Below are 26,595 nucleotides of genomic sequence, written 5' to 3'. Positions count from 1 at the left end.
ACTGTACCACTATTTTGCATGAGTCTACTACACAGAGAACTTGACTTTGCTACAGCCTGTGTCTAGGTCCAGCAAAACCTGCTGAGGTTTGTGTATTTAGTTCTGGAAATTTCAGTTGCTTGGGAACACTGCATATGGAAGGAACAGTTTAATTATTAACCACCTTCTCTTCTTTGCCTTCAACAGACTGTTGTCTTAAACCTGATAACCACGCTCCTCTAATATTTTTCTGGTAAAACTTCTCTGGTTTGCTGGAAGCCTTTTGGGAAAGGCTCAATAAATCAGTACTCAGGGTGAGATTCATCTAATCTAAATTTGAGACATATACAATGCAGAAAACAGAAAATCTTAAGGTGCAACATACCTCATGCAAAGGTCAGTGTCTAAAATTGGTCAGACAGTTTATGTTTTATAAATTTTCCTTTCTCTCCATTGATGGTAAGGTGATCTAGACAAGCAGCTCAAATATAAATGTTTAAAATTAAACAAGATGAATCTCATCCTAACAATATGTGAGGCAGAGAGGAGACTTCTTCCCAGCACAGAATATAAGTACATAAGGAGTAAGAGGAAAACATCAGAAATAAATTTCCCTTCAATCCTCCCATTATTTGGAGCAGGGAGACAGGAGCAAGGACAACCTACAGTCTTTGGCTGATCTAACATTAAAATAAACATAATTTCAAGCAGCAGGGAATTCTGTCTGAATCATGCAACTCCTGCACAAAAAGGCCCTTCCACTGCTGCCTTGAGTCCCTGCAGTTTGGGAAATAGTGCTTCTTGCCTCTGTCCAGGCCTTACAGTTCCTCTGGGTACACACACACACACATACCCCTTTTCTTCATATTTCTGAACTCAGAGGAGGAGTAAAGCATCTCGTAACTGCCTGCAGTTCTGTCAGGTTTTTAACTCTCATTGAGAAGAGCATCTGGCCAGCATCCATCTCCCTCATTCCCTACACATCTTGCAGAACTGCTAGGAAGTAATTTATCTGATGGCAGCCATCCACTTCTTAACAGACCAGAATTATCCTATTCCTGTTTTACGTGTGTGTGACTAGTCACCTGAGGGGGAAACTCGGGCTTAGTCACAATTTATCTTTCTTGAAGTTGTTGGGAGGGAAAATAATCTGGGCCTAAGGAGACCTGCCTCATCTAAGAAGAGGAGAGGTGGCAGTGCCTAAGGCTAAATCTTTCCTCTAAGACACCTTTGACATGATAGAGACACAAGAGAATTTGGCAGAGTGCAAGAGACCTAAAAGACTGGGGTGGGCAGGGTAAAGCAGAAGTGTGATAACCCCTTTTAGGGGCTCAAATTTACTCTGCTTTTCTTTCTGTTCTCTGTGGTGGCTAAAGCATCCTGGAAAACCTGCAGTAACTCCAGGATCCCTCCTAAAAACTCCAGATATTATTCTGAAGTTATAATAACTACTCATTGAAACAAACCATATTGTAATGAAGAATTAACAGATTACTGGGCAGCCCTTTGCCATGTCATGTGTCTGAAGAATGTTTCCATAGACACAGTAAATTTCACATCTCTGCGAAATAAATCAAAACAAATTTACCTTCCTTCTACTATCCCATAAAGCCCTAGCTATAGAGCTTATACCACCCTCCCTTAAAAACACACCACACCAAAAACCTACGTTCATGTATCAGTTCTTGTAAATAAAAATGCTTCTATAAGCTTTTATCAGTGTTGCTGAGGTGGCTCAAGGTTCTAGCAGAGACAAATTCAGTACTTGCTACCACCAGACTCAGCCTTGTGAAGAAAAGCATTCATGAAGAAAAATGGCTAAATGCACAGGCTCATGAATCATGAATGAATCAGCTCTCATGGTTGATCTTCAAAATCTAAAGAGGAACATGCCTCACAGCAAATATGAGTCACCCCATTGAGAGAAGACTTGTAACAGTCACACAGGTCAAATACACCAGAGGTTTTTTTTCCCCTACATCTGAAACACCACCGAGTAAAATCCTGTCTTCACTGCATTCTGAGGCCACTTATATGAATCCAGAAAGATTAAAGATTTCTCCTTTCATGTTCCCTCTACAGAGAATTTGGGAGGGAATATTTGATATGGTCCTAAGCAAAGCACAGTAATACATCAAATTGGCTTCAGGACCCTCTGTTTAAATAGTTGAAAAGATTAGAAAATGTTATGAAAAAGTAGAAACAAGGCATAGGAGTGGTAGATTTAAGAGCTAGAAAGAACACCTTGGCTTCCTCTGTGTGGAACCAGATTGTGGTTTCTCAAGTCTAAATGTGTGAAGCTAATACTCCTAAACCAAAGATTACTTCAGGTTCTCTCACCCTTAGCCGACTCGGTTCTGATTAAAGTCTGCTTGGGACCTACTGAATTAGCGGTTATCACTTTCTTTGATATCTTGTCCACACTAGACTTAATGTTCTGAGCCCTCAGGAGAGTCTCAAACCCTTCACGTGCAAATGCTGCTGATTTTTTTGTAAGAAGAAAGATCTCATCTTGTTTACGAGCAACCAAAACTATATATATTACTGATTATGACATCTCACCAACACTTCACGCAGTGGCATTAAATGATTCCCAGCTCTACTGGAAAAAAAAAAACATGCGTATTTCATTTCTTTTTTTTTTACTATTGCATAATATTGGTGGCTCACAATCTTCTTCTGATTAAACAATATGCCAACACCTTTAATGTCCCTGAGGTTTTTCAGCTGGTGTGCACAGTTACCCAGTCTATTAATACGCACTTTTAAACCTTAAACTCCACCATATTTCCTTCACATCTTAAGCCCATCTAGCTTCTTGAACTAGGAATGGGAATATCCCTTTTCCCACCCTTGCCGTGACAGAATCTCCCAGCTTTTTGTCCTTGGCACACTGCCCAAGCACACTTTCACTTCTTGAATGCGGCACATCCAAGAAAATACGAAGAGAGAAAAATTTTTTCCACAACTTCCCTCAAAGCTAACCAGAACCCCCCCCAGGGCTGCCGCTCCCCCCTCAGTGCTACCCATCAGGGTCAGCCCTGTCTTTAGCCACTTGCTCACCCACAGCAGAAATTAACTTTTACTGAATGAGGTTTTAGAAATATAAGAAAAAATTGTAATGTTATTATTAAGTCAAACAAGTAACTACAATTGTCAAATAAAAAAACACTTTACATTCAGTTTCTTAAATAAAGGCACTTGAAATCTTAGATTTGAAACATCACTCAGCCTCGAAAAACTGAGGCTCTTTTACACTCTGCAATAATTCTTATTTTCATATGTTCATGCCCAGCAAAACACTTAACATTAGATAATTACCGAATGTATTTGGCCTTCGTGGCAAGGAGGCGGCAGCGGGGCGGGCGCGGGGCGGGCTCTGAGGGGAGAGGAGCGGCCGCCTCACGCCGCACGCGCCGCAGCCGGTTCCCGCCAGTTCCGAGGGCCCCAGGGCAGCACAGCGCGCGCCTGTGAGGGCTGCTGAGGGAAGGGCCGGCTGCCGTGAGGGGCAAGGGACCAGCCCTGAGGGCAGCCGGAGCAAGGGGAAGGTGCTGCCAGCGCCCCAGTACAGACTTCCCATCCAGAGAGGCCTTGACAGGCTTGAATCACAGAATCACAGACTGGTTTGGGTTGGAAGGGACCTTCAAGATCATCTAGTTCCAACCCCCCTGCCACGGGCAGGGACACCTTCCACCAGACCAGGTTGCTCCAAGCCCCATCCAACCTGGCCTTGAACACTGCCAGGGAGGGGGCAGCCACAGCTTCTCTGGGCAGCCTGGGCCGGTGTGTCACCACCCTCACAGCAAAGAATTTCTTCCTAATATCTAATCTGAATCTCCCCTCTTTCAGTTTAAAACCGTTCCCCCTCGTCCTGTCACTCCAGGCCCTTGTAAAAAGCCCCTCTCACGCTTTCTTGCAGCCCCTTCAGGCACTGGAAGGTGCTAGAAGGTCTCCCCGGAGCCTTCTCTTCTCCAGGCTGAACAGCCTCAACTCTCTCAGCCTGTCTCCATAGCAGAGGGGCTCCAGCCCTCTGAGCATCTTCGTGGCCCTCCTCTGGACTTGCTCCAACAGCTCCGTGTCCTTCTTGTGTGTGATGTTCCCACATGTATAAGCCACTCATCTTTCCCAGTAAGATCATAACATGCTAACGCCACTTGCTCTCTTCAACTGCAGAGGCCTAAGACTTTTTGCACAATAAATACAGCTCGTTGTAAGAAAGAGCACGCAAGTGGAATACACAAATATGGTCAATTATGACTAAAACCGATTCAGATTTCTGAAATCTCACGACACTCAAGCATAAAAGTAGCAAAGACCTTGTTTTGCTTTTCACTGCAAAGTTAAATCTCCATACATACAAAGAAATATCTTTTAGATTTAAGTGTTTCATTTTTTACAGTTTTTCAGCATAGGAAAACACAGGAGGCCTGGAACAGTCACACTAATCTGCACTTCTCAAGCTTGTGCTTTATCCTCGCAACCACCCCTCTGTTTACTTCTACCTTTTTAACACTGAAGGTTGCAAATACATAGAGAAACATATACTCACTGTAGTACTGGCAAATCTGAAGTAATCATTTTTGCAGCACTCTTGAAAGTAAGAGCTACATAGAACTTCTCAAAGTTATTATAAAACAACTACTTGGAAACCTCTTTCATTAAAAGAATGTCAAAGTCCAGTCTGCAAAAAAAAGAGAAAAAAAATTGTTAGTTGTGATTCCAAAATAATCATATATTGAATAAAAAACCATTGTAAACAAAAATGGTCAATTGTGAAGAATCATCACTATTAACTCACATGAAATTTAGAATGGATGTCCCCAGGACAGCTTAATCATATTCTTGCATTCAGTTTTGACAATGCTCTTTAGGCAACTTTTTTTTTTTTCTTACAGAAACTATTTTACATTACCTCCCATATTTGTTTACAATAACTCTAAAGTAAAAACACAAGCAGAACTCTGAGAAAACTTAAATAAACAAGACAAATATATAACCATAAGCAATTAGAGAATGTGATGATCCAGATTTCAGGGATCTATTTTCTGGTCACACAATAGACTAAACTTGCAAGACAAAAGTTTAGTTTCATGAGAAACAGATCTGCACCTAAAAATCACACCAGTTTTTATTTAGGCATAACAAAACCAGTAAAAAATAATATTCCAGTAACATTCCCTTTAATGGAACTACACCTATTCAAATTAGACAAACCAGCTCACAGTTTTATGTGACTGAACTTTACAGAAGAGTAGTCAGAAGCTGTGCAACCCTCTAACTGCAATAGAAAGTATTTTAACCTGATGAAACCAAAGTAGTAAGTTTAAACAATAAACTAGACTGCATCTGTGGTACCACTACACCCACTAGTAAAATCTCTCTATCCAAAAGACTAATCAAGGAGTTGACTAATGACAGCAGACGTTGACTCTACCATTACATAACAGCACAATGTGACAGATGCAGTAACCTTTGAGGTAATAAAACATAGAACTGCCATCCCATTCTTCCAGAAAATGCAAGTTCTGGAAAAACTGAAGTGATTTGTTTCATTCTCCCCTTTTACAGATTTTAGGGTAACACAAATAGCTGCATGGAACACTGCAGCTGAGGAATGGTAATGAATACCAAGGACTTAACTGCATGTTTTGTTAACATGGGATATTTTAAATCTCTTTTATTTAAATATTTAATTACTTCTCAATGGGCAGGGTTTTTTTGCTCTAGTAGCTTTGCACAAGACAGCAGGAAAAATCAAACCAGAAAGAAGTAACGTGGCTACCACCACAGCATCTAAATAAAACTGCACCAGTGTAAGCAAAACAGTGCAACACACAAAGTATTATTTTCCATCCTACTATATGCGCATCAGTATTTAATTACCAAAAACCATAACCATACAGCATGAACAGACTTTTTTGCCTCTGGTTATTACAGTCCCAATTAGACTCACAGATGCATACAACTAGTTCTTCCAGTCCTTACTACTTCATGCTACCAACAGTTTTACCTACAGTATCTCATTGCTAAACTTAAATCTTTCCTATATACTACCATCTCATTGGCCACTTTTTTCTACTGTATCATTAAAAAGCCACCTTGTTACCAAACAAATGTTCACAAAAGAGAAGTCTGAAATGAAAGTTACTACTCCAGCATTTTTACACCAGCTTGGTGTAAAAGCTCTTCAGTTTCACTATAAGACACAAGAAGTCCGAGTACTTCAAGAATAAAAGTATTACATGATAGGCTATTTCTGCTGTTTCCATAAGTTGCTTCCATAACAATGTTTCTTCATTACAGACACTATGTTTTAAAGGATGTGATTACTCTTAACGGGAATGACATGCCCATTCAACAACACCAAGCAACCATTTCAGGCACTTGTAAGAAGTTACTATAAACAAACATAGCATCAGACTGAATTAAGTTTTGAGTTGGTTTCCTATACCGAGAAAAAAAAGGGAATGTTCAGATCTCCGAAACAGACAGGTTCACTACAACTGGAACAACATGCACTCTGCTGGTGACAAAATACTAATATTTAGGTATAACATAAGAATATCTAATGAAATCCTAAAATAGAAGAAGAAAGGTTTTGATTAAGCTTCTGTAAATATTTTTCGTCCTGCCATGACAATTAGATGTACACATTTTTTTGTAATACCTTCCCTTTGTTTAAAAAGTATATATTTTTTGTACACACACAAGCACACATGCACTCACACACACACTCTCGTATATGCTAACTAGACCTCAAGGAAACCTATCCATCTTGGATCTTCAGGTTATCTAATTCTAGCAGGATACTGGGCATCAATCTTACTTTGCAAAAGAGCTTTCAAAAGAAGTTCAAGAAAATTGATGTACATTTCATGTGAGATATTTTCCACAGATGTTTAAGGCACCCTGCACAACTGTTACACGGAATTTCTTTTTTTAATTTTCGTTTGCACCCTGGTTATCACCCTTCACAACTGTTGTGCTGTGCATGCTTGGATACAGTAACCAGCAGCATGCAACTGCTCTAGGGAAACGCCTTCACACATAAGGAGAAGTATACGTGCTCAGAGATAACTTAATTGAAAAGAAAAGTCCTGGCCTAAAAGAAGGTATGGAGTGAAGGGTATAAAGAGCCAGAAGAAGAGGGGAGTTCGTTCATTCAGAAGCAACTGAGGAACCAAGGAAGCTGGACCCACAGCCTTGATGCGGTGGTGATGGCAGACAACCTGACACACAGGGCACAGCAAGGTCCTGGGATATTTTCTCACAGCCTCTGTGCTAAACAGGGAACTGCAAAACAGTGCTGGAAAAAATCCATCTGTATGTGGTTAGGTCCAGACTGGACCATCTAGAAGACAACAAAGTTGCCCTTCTACTGTCTTGTGCTAATAAAGGCACTTAACAAGGGTTAATCCAAAGAGTCCTAAAATACAAGAACTGTCAATGCTGGTGAGCTGGCAAATGAACAGCTCAGAAGCAGAAGCCCAAAATGAAAAGGCACAATCCTGCCCGTTTTGTGGGACTGACCAGAAATGGAGTCTTACATTGCATGGAATAATCCCTCCTCGTTACACAATTCAACCCATCTGTACCCCTCACATGCATCCAATGCAGTCCTGCTGGCTGTTATGCTCTGGATGCTCTAACTCTCTTCTCCTCAACCCAGACACTCAGTTGAAGGTAGGAAATAGTCACGGTCTTGGAATAACTGCCTTGCAACTTCTCTCAACAGTAACATTCCTTTAAGCTCAAAGAAACACCACCACTTGCTTCCAAAATTCAGTCTTAAATTATCACCCACGTTGCTTAGGCTTGGTTTGGAAATAAAATAAGCCACTATAGTGACTAATGAAAAGCTTTATGTGCTTGGAACAGTGTTCTCAATTTAGTCCTGCAATTAAGTTTGACGACTGTGGAAAAATCATTGATCCTTATGGACCACACAAATGTGAACCTTCACATTTTTTCTTGTTTTAATAAAAGAAACACCTGGTTCTTAAAGAGGATATTCTTACAATCAGGAAAATCAAACTCTCCTCCTTTCTGTCCTATTCAGCCTGAGAATTAAGGCATTGATAAAAAATCTTGAGAGCTTGAGACAGACTCCCATTTTATCACCTTTCTCCTGGGGAAGAGAAGAACCGGGGGGAGGAACACTTCATACTTTTGCTTTTTGGGTTATTTAAACTATAATAAACACAATATAGCTGAACAAGTCCTTTAACTTGCAGTCAACTGCTTCTATTTTAGGAGTTTTAAAAAAATCTGATTTTTTCATTCAGTCCCCATTTTAATGACCTCAGCATGTTTGCAGCTTTTTAAACCTACAAATCAATATTTTAAGATGGCATAAATTTATGCTGGCATAGTTAAAAATGACCTATAGAATAGAAAGCAGGCAGTAGAAGAGACCATTTAGTTGAAACATACAATGGGAAAACAAGTAAATGTTTCTTTTTTGCTTTTATTTTTTTAACCACGCACAATAACCAGGGCAGACATAATGACCATTATATAGAACTGCTTCTTAAAAAAAAAAAGTATTTTCTAGTAAGCTGTCAGTTTTATGGTAATTCTTCTTCAATAAGTACCTCATAATGAGCTTAGCTTTAAGAAAGGCTCTATAATTTTACAACAAATCTGATACACGCATTTCATCACTATTTTCTGTAGTTTCCACTAACATACAGCTACCTCTATTTTTTGCAGTCGTTAGGATTGTCTATTTGCCTCTCTGGTGCTGAAGTAATCTACCCATTTTAGCCAAACAATGAACAAACAAACAAAAAGATTGACATGACCCCTGAAACCTGACAGAATTGTTCCAAGCTACTACCTGGTAGCAGCAACCAAATCAAGTTCAACTAAGCTTACAATAAACTAGGTACCCACATGGTATAAAGCTGAAACTGAAACTTAAAAAACACCCAAAACCCCCCAACTACTAAGCTTAGCAATAAGAGTTACATCATTATTAATTCCATTGCCTACAAGGTATTTGATGGACTCCCATGCAAAATCCTTTCCTTGTTGACCAAGTGACCTTGTCCCATCCAGGTCCAAAATATATTCAAACAATGGCTCACACTGATGGAGTAGTATCTTCTACTACTTAATCATTAATACCTGTACACCGTAATTTCATTTTCCATTTAAAATTACTTTGCTTTCTCCCTCAGTGCTCCCTGTTATCAATTTTCAACTTGCAAGACAAGACATGAAGCAGTACACCTCTCCATCCCATTAAGGCCCAAAGGGAATCTGAGAACTCCAAACGTTCTGCTTCTGCAGACAAGCGGCTATAAGACACGAGGGCCTGCCATGCCATTGCACAGCACCCTAAAACAAGACATGTACAACTCAAGTTTTTCAGCCACTTGACTGAAAGTCAAATTAAACTTCTTTCAGAAGGATGGAGTGATCAGAACAGCAAGCTGAGGATGGACAATTGGCTTTTCCTCAGAAAATGTCAATAAGAAGTTAATACATAAAAAAAGGGAAGCGAGCTCACAGAGGTAACGTGTATGATACAAGAAAAACACAAGGCCAAGAACAACAATGAAAGACTGAACACAAAATCAAAGCGTTTAGTAGATGTCCATCAACTCAACTTTTTTTTTTTTTTTCCTTTTCTTTAAAGATATTTCCAGATGTGTTACATATATACACGGGAACAAGATTTATCTCATGGCAACTCCTATCTGTCCGTTTAACGTCACCTTCCATTTCAGTTGCCTCCTCAGATGCACCAACATGTAGAACTGACTCCACAGACAAAACAGCTGTTGCTGCTCCCCCTCACCAAACACTTTTAGCCTAGAAAGGTCCTGCCCAGTCAGCCAGAAAAATAATCAGAAGTCTCACTTTCTAGCGTGCAATATTATCCTGTGCTCCTCACAATTACGAATGCAAGACCTGACAGTGAAAGGTTACACAAATCACTTCTTGCAGAGCTGGGAATAAAATTCTTAAAAGACAAAAACCTCCAAGTCATACTACCACATTGCTATACTTAGTTTTCTGTCTCTAAAAAATGTGTGAACTGCCAAAATCAATCAGTTTTTCTGTATCTTCTGCTACTATTTCCAGAAGGTAGCAGCTAATTCCTGGGCTATGCATGTCTGTGCCGAGGCACTGACACTAAGATTACACAGGAAAGCTGATACAATCTTTTAACCATGGTTATAATAGCGAGGTTGATTCAAATGTCACACATCATTCAGTTTTGTTTGATCATCACCAGTGTTTACTTCAACAGTTTTTAACTATATTATCATATACTGCTTTCTTATAATGCCTAGGATGGCTAATATTAAAGATATTAATCAAATGCTTTGTGGCAAGCCTGTAGATATGGCTTGCTCAAGAACAGAAGTTTTATCTTTTTCAATTTGTAATTATTGTTTTTTAATAAAAATAAATTTGATGGACTGAGCATATGAAAACAAGCTTGCTTTCCCTTTGTTATTCTTACAGACTCTCCAGACATAACTGCTCCTCACTCTGCGGACACCCAGTGAGACACTTGACCTGATTTTCTGCAGCCCTGAGCATTCACAACTGTGACTGAGATCACTAGGGACTACAGGTACTCTGTCCCTCGTAAGGCAAATAATTATGGTCTGATCACACAAGACTAAGACTTAACACACTGAGTTCTAATGCTAGTCCAATATCTGGATGATTAAGGTCTAAATTAACAGCTTGCTCCTTGCCATCTGTCCATTAGGATAACATCAGCTATCTACCAGCCTCCTACCTACCTGCTTTGAACATAAAATACACGTAATAAAAAGGGCTCTAGAAAGTTAGGTTCTGCTATCCTCAAATTGTGATCATGAATAGATGGATCCTTGAAGTCTTCTGCTTCTCTGCACGTGTATTTCCAAGACTCAGAAGGAGTCTTGAGAAGATAAACTCACTCACCCTTTTAAGATGATGTAAGAGCATTGACAGTCACAAAAAAGCCCACTGGACAAATACAAAGTGGAGAGGAGAGAGATTTTGCCTATCATAGAAACTGTGGAGTAATCCTCCCAAACAAAAGACTGAGCAATCAGTGAAAACTTGCAAAAGATTGCATGTTAGTATGGACAACGTAAGTGTTCACCAGATCTTAGGATAAGGTTTTAAAAGACAGCTGAGTTATGAAGACATGAAATGCTTCCCCCCAAAAAGGGCCATCATGATCAGCTGATATCTTAGCAAGCCGATTCAGCTCACTAAAATGGTATAAAACTTTCCAGGGTTTTGCATTGTTAATTTTAGGGGACCAAGGCAGGGTTCCAGGAGGCTCAGAAACACCCGCACGCAGGAAAGCAACAGGAAAGTACAGCTGGACACAGACAAGGCTGAGGAGGATGACTTCTTTTTCAATATGTAAAAACTGCTGCAAAGGCAATGGAGAGGGAGAACAAATTCTTTCTCAGAGTGAAAAAAGGACAAGTAATGGGTTTAAACTGCAGCAAGGAAAATTCAGATAAGACACTGAGAAAAGCTTGACAATGACTAGTGAAGCGCTCTAATGGTTTGCTCAAGAAAATGTGAATTATGAAGATTTTTTTCTTTTCCCAAATAGATGGGTCACACTTGTCAGGTACAACAAACATAGCAAAGTTTGGGGAAAAGGCTTGTTCCTCGGAGACTGAAACAGCTGGGAAAAAACAGACAAGGCTTTGGGAACACAGCCTGCTTTGGGTCTGAAAACATGGCATTACTGTAACGATGCCTGCCGGGGGGAAAGGGTGAGAACCAGATAAACTCCTGATACCCCTTCTTAGCCCCCCATTTCTTCTGGTGTTTCTGTGACTTTACCCTCAATCAAATCTAAGTGTGACAATAACTAAAATTAAATCCAGTGATTAAATTCACACTCAGGCATTTCAGTGAGTGACTGTTTATTCCTGCAAAATAATCCACATCCATGGGAAGGCAGGAATCCCTGGTGTAGTCAATCACCTTTAGAATGTCACACAGGCTTTGGATTTTCATCTCTGTACCGCACGAAGCACACAGGCCAAGAACGTAGGCAGTCTACAGGCACACCAGAGGTAGCATTAATAGATTTTTATGCTACCTCAGAAGAGTGTTTACTCATCTGTAATTTTTCTCAGCAGCGAACATCTGGTGTTCTATTATTCATTGCACCTGGAAAATTGCCAACCATAAAACCATTTTCACAAGAAGCAGCAAAGCCTGACATGCAGAACGCTGGAATAAAGGGAAAAAACTCTCAGAATGATTCAGGTTTTTGTTCTCTGGGCATTTGTTTCTTTGTTCTGTCTTTTCTTTTTTCCTCATATGGGATTCTGATGAGAAAAGCCAAGAGTAACTGCAGAACATTTTGTCCAGATTATCAAAGAAAAGATGTATTTTGAAGTTGCATATAAATTAAAAACTCTGGGAAATGACTAATTCTGGTATTCATATGATCTTTATGGGGATGTGCACAAAGGTTCAAGGAAAATAAGGTCACTAAAATAATAACTTACTCTAAGTTCACGCAGCTGCTAATAGAAAGAACTCATGCATGTATTAAGTAGAAGTAAATGTAGGACCACTCTGAAGTGTAATACTCTACCAGTTTCCTGAGAGGCACATTTATGACCCTGCCCTCAAAAGAACACGAAGGCATAATGGTTCTTCAAAAGAAGAAGGTAGCATTGAAGGACTATGTTAAAGCATTCCCACCACTGAAAACTGCTCATTCAGAAAACCACATGTCTTGGACTCCCAGCTTCAAGAAGCAGCTCCATCAATTCCCGAGTTGCCAGACCTGTCAGGATCCTTGTCCTTACAAAGACGTCACGATCCAAGTCCCTCGAACAGCAAAGATTTCTGGACATATCTAGGTGTGACTGAGGTATTGAAAGCCTCTACTCAGTATTTATACTTAGTCCAGAGATAACCCTTACAAAGTTTTAGGCCAAGAGAGTCTTTCAATTCTATCAGTCCAGGAACTGAAAGATCCTGGAGTACCAGTTTTTCCCAGTCCAGGACTTCAGCAGTGCTCATATGACAAAACCCTATGGATTCCTGTACTACTGCCTCTCTATCAACAGGTTGGAGATTCAGCTTAACCCTCAGCCTGATGGAGCCAATTGGCATCTGTTTTACTAAGGTTCCTTTTTCACTCAAACACAATCTTTTTGTGTCCACAAAGGTATGTGGATTTTTAAAAATTATTAAATCCCTCGTGTTTTGACCTCCTTAGAAGAGAGGTTGCATTTAATAAAGGGATTAGCAAATATCCAACAGGCATTACTATAAGTAGCATAACGCTATCTTTCTGCAGTGAGGCAGTCTAAATACCCTTGCTTTTAGTAACCATTTTAAACTTGTGCTGTCAGTAAGTGGACACGGGTTCCACTCATGCTTTTCATTTAGGCAGGAATAAATTTCAACAAGAATCATAAAAGTTCTTTTCCTGCAATTGTTAACTATTTTTAGTTCAAATAACTCTGTAAATGAATAAAAGAAAAAAAACCCATTTGCCTTAGCATAAAAAGGGACTTCTCAAAAGAGCTCATAGTAGCACCGATCTTTTGACTCTTGATTTTTGACACTCAGCTGGAGTATTGACAGAATATTGTGGTGTACCACAGAGAGGGAGTAACTTCCCTATCCTTCCTCTACCCATTAGCCAGAGTACCTAAATTACAATTACCTGCAAAGTTCCTAAAAAGAGTTTGTGAAAAATGAACAAGAGCCAAAAAAAGTAGCAGAGGTAGACCAGAAAAGATGAAGTTAACCAATAAAGTCATTAAATAGAAAAATACATATTAATTACAGAATCAAACCTTACCTCCCAACCCCAGCAATTTCCTGAGACAACCCAATCCCACATCAAACCAGACACCCTTTACCTACATCTTGCACCACTACAATTCCTCTTCCAAACCAAACTGCAGCCGCAGCCTTTCAGGGAAAAACTACCCAAGCCTGAAATCCCACCATGTCCTAGGTACAGTGATCCCAAACCTTGACAATCAGCAAAACAAGCCAGCAACTCTGACTTGATTCCTCTTCACCTTAAAACTTGTTTCAAGTTCTCTTCCCAAAAAACTAAGCATCCCTATTCTCCTACCTAGGACCTTTTTATATGCTCCCCAAGACCGACAGGCCTGGCAGGTCTTTAATCCAAGTACAAAAAACATCAGAATGCATTAAACAATTTCTCTCTTTTCTACTCAGTGAGCCAGTTATCTCCAAGACAAATTAAACTGCATCTACAAACCACACAATTTAAATCATCCCTCCATCAAAGCCATCAATGCTACCACAAATGTATTAAGTCAGATCACCAGTTTCTCATTTTGTGATACCGTATTTTGCCTTAATAACTCAAAGAACAATAACTCCAGAATCCATATACTACTAAATACCTTCAATCCATCCTAACCTGACACTGCCTCAGTCTAAAGGCACTGGAACAGACCCATAAATATGCTGAAATCCTCATGGGCTTACTTAAGGAAAGAGATTCTAAAGATATAACCAAGCCTATTCTTTTTCTAAAACATACAGATGACATCTATCTGTAGGCTAAAAACTCATACTCTTTCTAAGTCATCCAACATGTGATACCCAGCAAACACTTTTCTATCAAATTATTCCCAGAGCCTACACTGATATCGGTCTCCTGTGCACCACACCAACACACCTACTGTCACAAAGCCAACAACAATGTGAAATTCAAACAAGCCATAACATTTAGGCGGCGTATCAAGAACTGCAGCGTGTGCTGTGAGGGCGTTTGTCACTGCACTGCTTCACTGATCTACAGAGAACTTCCCCCAAAGACACTGCTGCACAAAAATATACCTACATTTTGTATGAGCTGAATAAACATCACCAAAATGTACCCCAACAGCCACTGCTTGTACATCCTCGATTATTACAAACAGCACAGCCTACAACTTATGTCAGTTATACAGTTAAAACCACTACTGGAAAAGCATACCTTAAAACAACCCAACCACCACTATAAACTTGGGAGGAGAAGAACATTTTTCCAGTGGACACATGTAACCATGCAGGAGTTAAAAATAAAGAGCCTTGCAAACATGTTTCCCCAGTGACCATAAAAGCCTCATACCACAATCAAGATTCAAACCTAAATCCACAGATCACAGCCTAACACAATTCACCAAAGCTCCAAGATGACTTCCCCACAACTACACAGGTGAAAAGCAGCAGGACTAGCAGCAAACACTCAGAAATAATGATTTACCAGCAGAACACTTCACAGAAGAAAAAAAAAAAAACCAAAACATTCCACTTCTAAAGTTCTCACTCCTGATCCTAAAGACTTCGGAACACACATGGCTGGAAATTAAAAATTTACAATAATTTTAAATAATTGACTCAAAAGGGAAAGTGGCTTTATTACACATTAGTTTCCTCAGTTATGATGCCTCCATATTCCATGGCCAAGATAACGTTATCTCTCTGCCCCCCTGGAAATACTGATTTTAACACCCTCACCCCACTGCAGCAGAGCTCACAGCAATTAACTGCTTTCCACCTGTACTGAGCCTGAGGATTGTGATTTTATTTCAGGCTAAAGATGTTTGATCCAGAAGCTTGTCTACTTTTTCACAGCAATGTCAACTGACCTAAAAAACATGTTACTTCTATCTACAAGCCTTTTCCTGATGAGGCAAAAAAAGGAATCTAAGGACTCAAGAAATTAAAGATAATGGGGTTAGCTACCCACCAGCATTCCCTAACAACCTCCCTGACACATCAGCCACAAGAAATCAATGAAATGGTAACAAGAAATAGGAGAGAAGTTACTATGAAGTACTATGTAAAATTGGAAATAGTTCTGCAATAGTCCAAATTGCAAATATCAGTAGGGAAAAGACAAATTAGCACCTGGGAACAAGATTTATTTGAGCTCAGTAAATAATCTTGAAGAAAAACTTTTATCCTTCAGTGCTGAAATGAATTTTGGTTAGCCAACAACCCTAGGAAGAATCAGTAGGGGGTGAAACTGTCTATTCTTGGCTGTTTAAAAATGTCTTGCACACCACAATAAATCCATTAAAAGGGAAACTTTCTTGGGAAAAAATGCTTAAAAAAATAATAATATCTCTTTCATTGCTTGTTCATTGCTCCAGATACAGGAATGATGACTGTACAGATGGAAGAAAATAATCGCACTGTGTGAAACCAGTTGAGAGCCCAGTTCCAAACTGGACAAACTGAAAAATCAGACAAGTGTTATCTGAAATACAAGGAGGAGAGGCAAGAACAGAGAAGCCAACACACGAGCTGGACAACAAGGTGATTCAGATTTGTTTCCCAAGGACTTCACATCCAACCAGGCTGTTTGCCCTCCATCTCTTGACAATTTCTGAGCACGCTGCCAAATGCAAACATTTTTGACAGAAGGACAGGTACCTCAAGAGAGTATTTTTTAAAATAAGGACTGGCTGAGCCTAGTGCTCCTGTGAGGGTGCAGGCAGGGGCCAGGATCTGCACAGCTACTATTTGTCCTGTTTATCAGGCAGACAGCTCAGAGCCGGCCGCCTGCATGTCGTGCTCTGCCCAGCCAAGGCGCTGAGGTGCATGACACTGCAATGGAGGTGCCACGCACAGGGTGAGGACCCTGCAAGGACATTGTTTAACTGTTCCTTCAACATGGTTTAACTGTTCCTGTGTAAGGAACATAACAGGACTACAAAACCAGGCTTCACTAACTCCACTGACCATACAACAACTTATTTCTCACCTTCTTCCTCTTTGCCCTTTAAGATTGTTTTTCCTCTTGACTCAATACAAACACATTTCTTTGAAGACATGATGACAACTCAAACTGTAGAGCTATTGCCAATTTACTTGGCTACCCAGACTGTAAGTTGCAAACACTGATGCTCTTTTTTTTTTAAACTGTATTTGGCAATGCTTACAGAAATACTGGATCACCTTTTTTATTTCTAAACAGTTACTTAGACAAGCAGATGACAAAAACTGGAAATAGTGTGACTGTGTCTGAGCAAGCATTATTCATTTTCGTGCTACTGTTCCATGAGCTTTAAAGCCTCGTCAAAAGTGCTTTCTCCCAGTAAGGCTGACAGCAGTCCTTCCTCCTAGGCAAGGAGGAATTTTTGGACTAATGCAGCTGTTGGGCTTAATAAAATAGCTCAGATAATGCTTTAGCCAAAAATGGACCACTTGAAAAGAGAAAGAAGAAAGAAGAGATCTCGCCTCACTTGAAATGTTGCCATCTGATAAAAGCTGCTCCATGACACTGGTAATGAAGCCATCAAGAGTTCCAGCAGGAACTGGCAGAGTGCTTTATTTTTCTAAAGATACCCAAACAGAGAAGAAATCTTGTGGTACTGGAAAGCTAGAACATGGGCTTTTCCAGCAACCCCTTCCCCTCCCGTGGAGGAAAAAAAAAAAAAAGCAACCAAACCTCCTCCCCATCCTGATCCCTAAAGATAGTTAACCTTGACTGTGAACTGAGAAAGGAAATCGAGGATTAACTACCAATAGATTGGAAATACAGAGTAGCTGCAGTGGGATGCCTCACAAAAAACAGGCTAACCGATGAAATCAGGAATCCATCTATAGGAGCTATGCTGCACAAGCCAACTTCTCCAAGGGACCCAACAAGAGGAACAACTTGGAATCCTGAGGCTATCCTGATATAACCACAACTTGTTTAAAAATGTGTTGGGGGTTTGGGGGTATCTGACTGGTCTCAGAGTCTGTGGAAAGTCACAGCTCCGTTCAGGGGAAAAGAAAAGTGGCAAAATTAAGGTCAGTGTTCAGAGCATGTATCACACTATCTTCAACAAGTGGAACAGAAGAACACTTGCTACATACAGAATTCTCTGCGTAGTCACAATGATGGTCTGTAACAGGCCTGCTAATACCAACCTGCTGCTTAGATATACACAGCCTTACAAATCTCTTAGCGGTGAATGAGAGACTAAGAAAAAAAGGAAAAATTAATGGATAAAAGAAGGAAAAAAAGCCTCTTGCCTAGAAGAGAAGAGAATCATCTTACCTCTACCATCAAATACAAGACACTGAAACCAGAAAACGCACAGTTCTGTAAGCACTGCTGGTAAATCTGAGTGAAACCTAACAGGGGCTCCGGAAGAGAGAAACTGCCATCACCAGACACTGAGGCTCTCCAGTGAGAGGGGAAATTCCAGCAGCTGATCCACAGAAGAGGTTATTTTCCCCTGTAAGACTTCTTGGCTTTTGTTTTTCCAGAGAAGGGATCAGACCACACAGTTTTAAACATTGCAGAATTTGCAGACACTTTCTCCTGCGCTTCAGAAAGATAAGAGGAGGATTTTCAGTACCTTTTACACAGCTACATAAAATGAAAATACATATGGTAACTGATATTTGAAACTGTCAGGCTGTAAGAGCAAGAGTGGGAATATTTTGAAGCATTTCCTTAAACAGATTCTCAACTCCCATGAGATAAGAGCGAGTTCTAACTGAAAATTGTAACCCCAGGAGTTAAATAAGGGAACGTTTCCTCTAGGAACAATCCTTACAGAAAATACAGGGAAGATAAAAGCTTTCATTTTTCTTGTACCTGGTCCTACCTCCATCTCCCTACAAATTATTCAAATAAATTTAAACATTAATCTATAAGCATTGCCTTCACCCTTGAGGCAAAGTTAGAGTGAGCTTTTCCAGAGTACACAGTATGTACAAGTACATTTAATAAAGCATTCAACAATCATTTAAATACTAAAAAAATGTCAAGAAGTTTGTTTTGCCAGGGGTTAAATCAAGACTTAGCACTTTCACAAATCAAGTTCTCAAAACACAGAGAACATGAGTAGATATAGGGAATAATTTTTTACAACATTGGCACAGGTTGCCCAGAGAGGCTGTAGATGCCCCATCCCTAGAAACGTTTAAGCTCAGGCTGGACGGGGCTCTGAGCAACCTGATCTAGTTGAAGACGTGCCTGCTCATGGCAGGGGGGTTGGACTAGATGGCCTTTAAAGGTCCCTTCCAACCCAAACCTTTCTATGATTCTATTACTACATATCAGGGGGGAAAAAAAAAAACCAAACTCAACACAGAATAGAGATTTTTAGTAGAGTCTTGGGATGAGGTTTGATACAATGGTTGAACCAATCTGGTGGGCTGCTGTTGTCAAAAATGCAATCCCTGTTCTTTCCTCCTACTCCTGGCCACAAATTCCTGCTCCTTCCTTTATGGTAGCTTTGATACTGGTCTGGCCCTCAGCAAACCAGTGAATGGAGAGACAGGAGACACTGGAAAAGAAGAGAAGGTAGCAAGCGGCTCAAGTCCTACTGCCCTCCCTCCACTCCTTACCATGATCTCTCACTGCTCCCATCCAGACAGCACAACAATTCTACCATATTGATTCAACTGCAAATGCAGCACAGCTTGTTCATTTCTTTTGCAGAACAAGAGAGTCAAAGTTCACATTATTATATTTTTTTTTTAAAACACTATCATTTGAGAAAAATCTAGTGGATTACAGTATCCTAAAACACTTGCTACACTTGACATCATTTTCATTTACTATAATCTAGAATGTGTTATCTTAAATCATTAATTTTCTAATATCTTAAGGCAGTGTTAATTCAAAACTGAAAATAATGGCCTGGCTATAGGCTGATCACTCTAAGAGAGATATATGAATGCTCTCTACTTAGAGCAGTATAATGCTATTATAAAAAAAAAAAAACAAAAAAACCCAAAAAAACCACCACAAAACAGAAGAGACTATTAGAGAACTATTTCAGAGAAGAATACAAATGCAAAGAATTTGGGAAAGAGTCCTCTGCACAGTACTTGTAGTTAAGTTTCAGAGCAAACTAAAACCAGGAGTCAGTGGGAAATAGCATCCTCAGCCCCTCTGAAAATCCCAGTCACTACCATCCCTGCACACCGACCTGAACAGCAGCTACTGCGGTTCCTCCCTCCCGAAAAAGAGGAAAAAGAAGCAATTTCTCAAAATTTTCACTTCCAGCCTATAATACAGATGTATTTTATCTTTAAAGATAGATCTTCATGCTCAATAAATACAACACATTGCGTTCGGATCAACGGAACACGCATTCCTTTCCTAATCAAACTCTAAAGATGTCAAAGGAAAAGCAGAATGAAATTAAGGCAATTTGGGGTTTTTTTATAATCTGTGCATAAAGAAAACATCTAATTACAGCAGCTGATAGCCAGTTTCTTGCCAATACACGCAACAACCTAAGTAAGCATTTTCTCCACAAAATTACCTTACGCTGGTTTTGAGGGGAGAGGACAGGGAGGGGGGAAGGGCTACCTTCCTTCTGATTCTTACATTTCTCATTTTTCTATCAGTATTAGTCTGCATTAACAGCCAAATCATACACACACACACACACACCACCGCCAGTGACCTACTAGAAAGTTGCTATAGCAACGACTGCTTTCAGAAATACATGTTGTGCATTTTAAGTGCCATCATAGTGTAACTCATCTGTCAATTAATAACCATGGCTCGGAGTAACACATCACATACACCCGAAAAATTAAAAAATAAACATTGTGGCTTTATGGCTACGAAAGGAAATATCTGGAAACCCGCTGCAGGATTAGATTCACTGCCAATAAAAAAAAAAAAATCACATATTTAGCACCAAGATGTAACTGTTGTATTTCTATTTAAGTGCACAAAATTCATGAAGTATGAAAAAACTTCACTGCAATCTTGAAGGGGGAAATCACTCATATGTTATCATTAAGTGTCTAATTTAAGCAAATCCAAGCTACTTGTAAAATTGTTTATAGGAGCATACAGAAAACATACTTTAATTTACGTTCCTGTTATTTGTTTTGGGTAAAATCCCTGTAACAAGAAACACCACTACTGTATTTTGAGCATACAGTTTCAACCTCACTAGACTTCATGAAATCACCTGACCAAGTTTGTTTTCTAATTAGCAATCAGATTAAATGAATCGCACTGTCTCTTTCTCCTGACCAAGGTATCTACCAATTTTTGGCTGGTGTACTTGGTGATAACTATGATAGACAAAGCATAACCACAGTAAAGGTGTACACATCTAAAATGACAACTGGTTATTCTCAGAAAGAAAACTTCAGGAAAATTCAACTATCACAACTTAAAAACTTAGCCGTAGTGGGGTACTACCAAAGTAGCTTTATACTAGCAGGTTATTTTCATGAAAGTGCATGTACTAAACGCCAATCTTCTGCCTGCCTCAGCTATGACACACGCCCTGTTCATGGCCTGTCCTGCCTGACCTTTACAGGTAAGTGCATTTTCAAGTGGAGAATATTATCTCTCTATAAAACATAAAGGGTAATCAGAATTTTACGTGGATCCATGTAGACGTACGTGGATCATCAGCTGCCGCCTGTCAATGATACAGAAACGCTGCAGTGGTTTCTCAGCTCCAGTGTGACCTTGAATAGTGCTTCAATTTCCTTCCTCACATCCTCTAAATCCAGTTCAACTCATTTTCTCATGTGACAAGATATATTTTATATTTTCTGCTTCAGGATAAACATCAAGCTCTCACAGTACCCAGTCTTTGAAAACATACTAGTATTGATGCTAGATGAAATCCTTCTGGAAGACACGATGGATATCAGAATACAGAGCAAGATAAACTGCCTCAACTGCTGCAGAACTTCAGCGAGCAGCTCAGCCTCGATGAGCGCTACCGAGTACATCGGGCCGGTTACGTGTACGCAACGATTTCTATAGGGACTTTCCACTCGCCCCAGATTTAACAGGGAGGATCTTCTAAAAACTGAATCACAACCAATCCTTCTAGCTTGGATAAAAAGGACCGACTTCGAAAGTTTGATCCTTTTTTATATATATATATTAATAAAAATACGATAAGATTGCTGTGAGAGAGAGAGATGTATCTCCAGGCTCATCAAGGCATGAGGGGTACCCGGGCATTTCTCTCCGACGGCCACCTGGCAGTCAGGCAAGAGCACAGATAACCAATGTCATTTCTAGTTATAGACAACCCAACACTCTGAAGAACAGCAAGAAAAGCATTGCCTTAAAATGCCAGTTTTCACATCAAGATGGGAGAAATTTTTTTTCCTGCTGCCTGTGGACAGCTGGCAGCAGCCATGAGGCACAGGACTAACGAACCAACATTGTTTAAATATGACAATCAAGTTTCCCTTAACCTTTTCAGTGATGTACCAGTAAACACAACTCTCAGAGTTTTGTAACAAGAATTTTAAACTGTAATTAATGTTTTCTTAAACCCAGAATTTAGCTGATCACAGTTTTATGAATCAAACCTTTAAATAATTGAGAGGCAAGATGTCTGAACCTTGAAAAAGCTGACACCTATTTCTGGTTAACTTTTTCTTTAAACATCAGTATAACAAAAACACAATACAGTAATAAAAACACCACACTGGGCAGAAGACAGACCTGTAAAGACCAGTATTTCGACTGAGGCCAAAAGCCCAGATCAGGGCACAAGACAACTCCATGCGTGCAGCCATGCTCCTCCAGCACACTCCCAAAATCCAGATATTCCTGATTGCTCCATTTACAGACATGAGATTTTGTATCAATATTATCCTTGAACCCGATACTTTTCATTCCCTAACGTTTACGTTGTATGCTTTTTTCCTTATTCAAAGCCGCAGTCATATCCCACCCTAACACCGCCCTCTAAGAATAAATAAACCACATTATCTTTCATTACCATCCACATTCAGTGCTATAGCTGCTGCCATTTGCTCTGCAAATCTACCTCTCCCCTCTCGATCTTTTCCTTTATTCAGTACAAAATCCTCACTTGTCTTCTTGACACCCACCGTGTGCTCTCCAGGCACCAGCTGAAGTTCACAGAGTGACCCTTAGCAGTCTGAACGCCACGACCATCCCCAGCTCTCCACGCGCAGCCAGACCAGATCCAGTTTCCCTGCTTCTCCTTCACACCTTCAGGAAGGCTAATTTCTCCCCACAGTTCCAACATGAAAACCCCAATCACATAGATCTTGACTGGCGCGGTTTCCTCTCCTTCACTTTCAATGACCATGACTCAAGCACCGCAGATCCAGCACAAAGAGTAACACCTCCCTGCCAGGAACCAGCTTCCCTCCCCATCCCTTTTCTTCCACTGACCCAAATGAAGGTCTCGTCCTGCCCCATCCCCTCCCTCGTTCTTGAGTCTGTGCCCCCATTTACATTCCTGTCACCAAGTTCAGGTCTACCAGCAAAACCACCTTTGAATGCCTGCTTCTCTACTTCAGCCTCAAATATTTCATACATTGTCCCAGGCTTCTCCTTCTAAGCAGGAAATATTTCCAGCTGAAAAATGATATATTCACAATTCTAGGATATATTCCTCCAAAAAGTTAACTGTCACTATGACGCAGACTATGCTGACAAGAGCATGAAGTTGGGAAAACGAGGGAAGAAGGATGGAGGAGAAACTGGATACATCTTTCAGCAGCAGCCTGCAGTCAGTTTTGCATAATTGTATTCTTTCTTACCTTCCATAAAACCCTCCAGAATTAATTCGTTGACCCCAAGCATTTAAGTCCAAGCACTTCTTGGGTTCTTTTTACCCCAAAATTAATCTCTAGATTTGATGCTATATTCTGCTTCTGTCTTACTATTTGGAGGAGACACAGTGCTAGCGTTCACATAAGCAAGATACATTTTACAAAATCCCACTGTTTCCTTTTCACATAAATTCACCATTATAATTAAACATTTGAACCGTGATGCTTATCACTGAAAATTCATGCAGTCTTTCGGCTCCCATTTCTCTTCAGATGGAAGTCAAAAGGCCACATTAATAGCAGCTTTGTTATCAGGATCCCACGAACATAATCATTTCTTACTAAATTATTACGTTAGCACTAACATGAAAAATTGATTGTTTAAATGAATCCTACATGGCTTTTTTCCAAGAGTCTATTCGTCATGTAGATAATTCTCACACTTTCATTCTTAAAAGGTACTAGTAATAAGGCTGTGGGACTCACCAGGCTTTCCTTTTATTTGAGAGTTGGGGTTTCTAACATTAAATTGTACAAGGTTACATTTATTAGCAATCTAGCAATAATTTCCCATTTGTCATTGGCACTGAAGAGGACAGGTGTCAAATTTGACCTGAAACCTCAAACGAGCTGAATTTTTCCCCAGTAAATGGATCACTGCTCCCAACAAGTTGTCAAATTTCAAAAAGTAATTCTTAAACCAAATACAGTGCTTCTTAAATTAAAATATTAATTTGTAAAATTTTACACAATACGCATAAAGTAGAATAAAACCTTATTCCCTGTTACACTGATCAGTGTGCGTTCCCGTCCTGCAGCCACTCACTGCCCAAGTGTGACAGGTCGAGTGTTCCCTTTTCCCTAGGGAACTATAGTAACAACTAGTAAAAAAAAAGAGTAAACAGTGAAACCGTCTCCTCGCCCAGACAACAAGAACATCTCATCTAACAGCACTTTGCTTGTACATTGGATTTCTCTCTGTCAATGCAATAAGTGGATTATGTGGCTTTGGAACAGTCAAGCACACTCCTACTTTAAAAAAAATGAATTTGCAAGAACACATGACAAGCCATCAAGTGAGATCCTAAAATCTGATCAATTACTTCATAGGGATTTCTGAGAAGGTATTGATGCATTTTTCTGTTCCTCCTGCTGTCTTTCCTGAGACTGTAATTGCTCTGTATTAAACCGAATTCAAGAGTTTCTTCTAAAAGAACAACATTAGTTCTGTTTTCAGGAATCACAGACTCAAAGTCTTTGCTGCCATTCTGATACACCAATAAAGGAGCTGAGCTCTTAGTGTTTGTCCAACTCAGACTGCTGCATACTTTGCTTTCCTCATGTTTGTCTTTTCCAGCAGTTTCATGAGCTGTGGAAACAACGAAGCCTGGTTCTGAATGGATGACTGTACTGTAACTCTGTGTGCGTTCTCTAACATGTAACAACAGTGTAAATCCTGCTGCTGCGTTTATTTAGAAGAGTATGTGTATGTAAGAGAGGGATGGGAAAGGGAAATGATATTAACAGAGTAACTTAAGCCAGTTATCTACCTTCAGACTGCAGAAATTTGTCTTTTGGACACTCTCATCCCCTTCAAATTTGACTGAAATTGGTCACTGGGTTCAAAAGAGACATGCAGCAACTCAGTAAAATTTCTAATGCATTTAAATAACCTGTCATGTCGTACCATAAAAAAAACCTGAACCCTGCCCTATTTAAAAAAAAAAAAAAAGACCACAAATTAACAATACAAAAGCATTCCACACCGCCATTCCCTGTCCCCCTGCTGTACCAGGATGCCCTCACCCCACACCCTCCTGGCAGGGACAGGACCGCATTGCCTTAGGAAACCAAACCAAAAATCACGAATCTTCAAAAGGTGACATCAAACTGCCTGCGTGGATATAAATTACGTAGACCAAGAAAAGCCAAGAAATTCCCCTGCAAACAGTTGTTAAAATTCTTGGGTTTCTATCCAAGCAGCATATATTTGCCAAAAATCTTCAGGCTCCTTTGCTACCTTAAAAGCATTTGGACTACACACAGATAATTAAATGCACACTGAAGGATTATTCTAAAGGACTGATTTCTGTTTCCAAATTAATATATGTTCCTTACTTCAAAGGCTTGTTTCAAAAATCTCCCAGAATTCAAGGCCATTCAAAAAAAAACAAAAAACAAAAAACCCTATTTCAAATATCCCAGAGCTTTAGGATTTAATGCTCATCATTTTGCCCTTCTGAGCTGTTGGCCTTTTTATTTATTTTTAGTGGGGAGAGGAAGGACTCAAAAATTAGGGAAAGGTGGTACAAACAATTGTTTCTAGCCAACAAGCATTTTTTTCCTTTTAAGCACATCACCTTGGAACCTCAAGAAAAATCACATTATGTTATTAGCTTACAGGTTATGAAACAGAGTATGTAACTCTTCAAAAGGTTTAAATCTAACAAACATTTCACCATCTCAGTTGATAAAAATTCAAAATACATTTAATAAAATTAAAACACCTACTGCTAACATAGCTAATACCCAGGAAAATGTTTGGAGAGATTTTTTTTTCCCCCCTAAGTGCAATTTCCCAGGTAATGTCTAGCCCCACAAAACTACGCTCCCTGAACAGGAGACAATTAGGAAGTTACAGCAAAACTCTCAATGATAAAACAGTACATGAAACATCACCATGTGTAGGAGTGCCTTATAATAAAGGAATAAATAATGAAATTACCATCTGATAAATGCAGTTGTTCCTCTCAAAGAGGAAGAGAGTTTAACCCAACTCGGTTCATCTTTCAATACTTGTGAGACTTGTATCATAATCTCAGAGAAGAGGAAGGCATTAATGATTTCTCTGATCATACGAAAAGCAGTGGTATGAACAGACAACATCAAGGAATGCAGACAGCTTAATAAATGACTATAAGGTATAGGATGAGAGGCAGCTTCCTGGTCCAGGACAAGTTGATTTCATCTCCTGAATGAACTAATGGCATAATCACTTCCAGAGAGTAATTTCTACACATTAATATTCACTTTCTATCTAAATCTGAGTCTATCATGAGAAATTATGAAGTACTGTATTGAGAAATGCTAAAGAGCACATAAATG

The 26,595-nt window shown here is 39.7% G+C and overlaps 1 protein-coding gene across 1 annotated transcript in view; it reads right to left on the bottom strand.

Moving 5' to 3' along the window:
• The window catches only part of STAG1 (STAG1 cohesin complex component), a 163,170-nt gene that overhangs the window by 135,793 nt on the left and 782 nt on the right, over positions 1-26,595 (bottom strand). Inside the window, exon 2 of the mRNA XM_068421035.1 lies at positions 4,529-4,660. Within this exon, the coding sequence (XP_068277136.1) occupies positions 4,529-4,557 (29 nt within the window). The 5' untranslated portion in view covers positions 4,558-4,660. The remainder of the gene's footprint in view (positions 1-4,528; positions 4,661-26,595) is intronic.

The sequence above is a fragment of the Nyctibius grandis genome, chromosome 32, assembly GCF_013368605.1.
Source record: "Nyctibius grandis isolate bNycGra1 chromosome 32, bNycGra1.pri, whole genome shotgun sequence".
Lineage (NCBI taxonomy): Eukaryota > Metazoa > Chordata > Aves > Nyctibiiformes > Nyctibiidae > Nyctibius > Nyctibius grandis.
The sequence above is the reverse complement of the archived record's forward strand: the minus strand, read 5'-3'. Positions and strand labels throughout refer to the sequence as shown.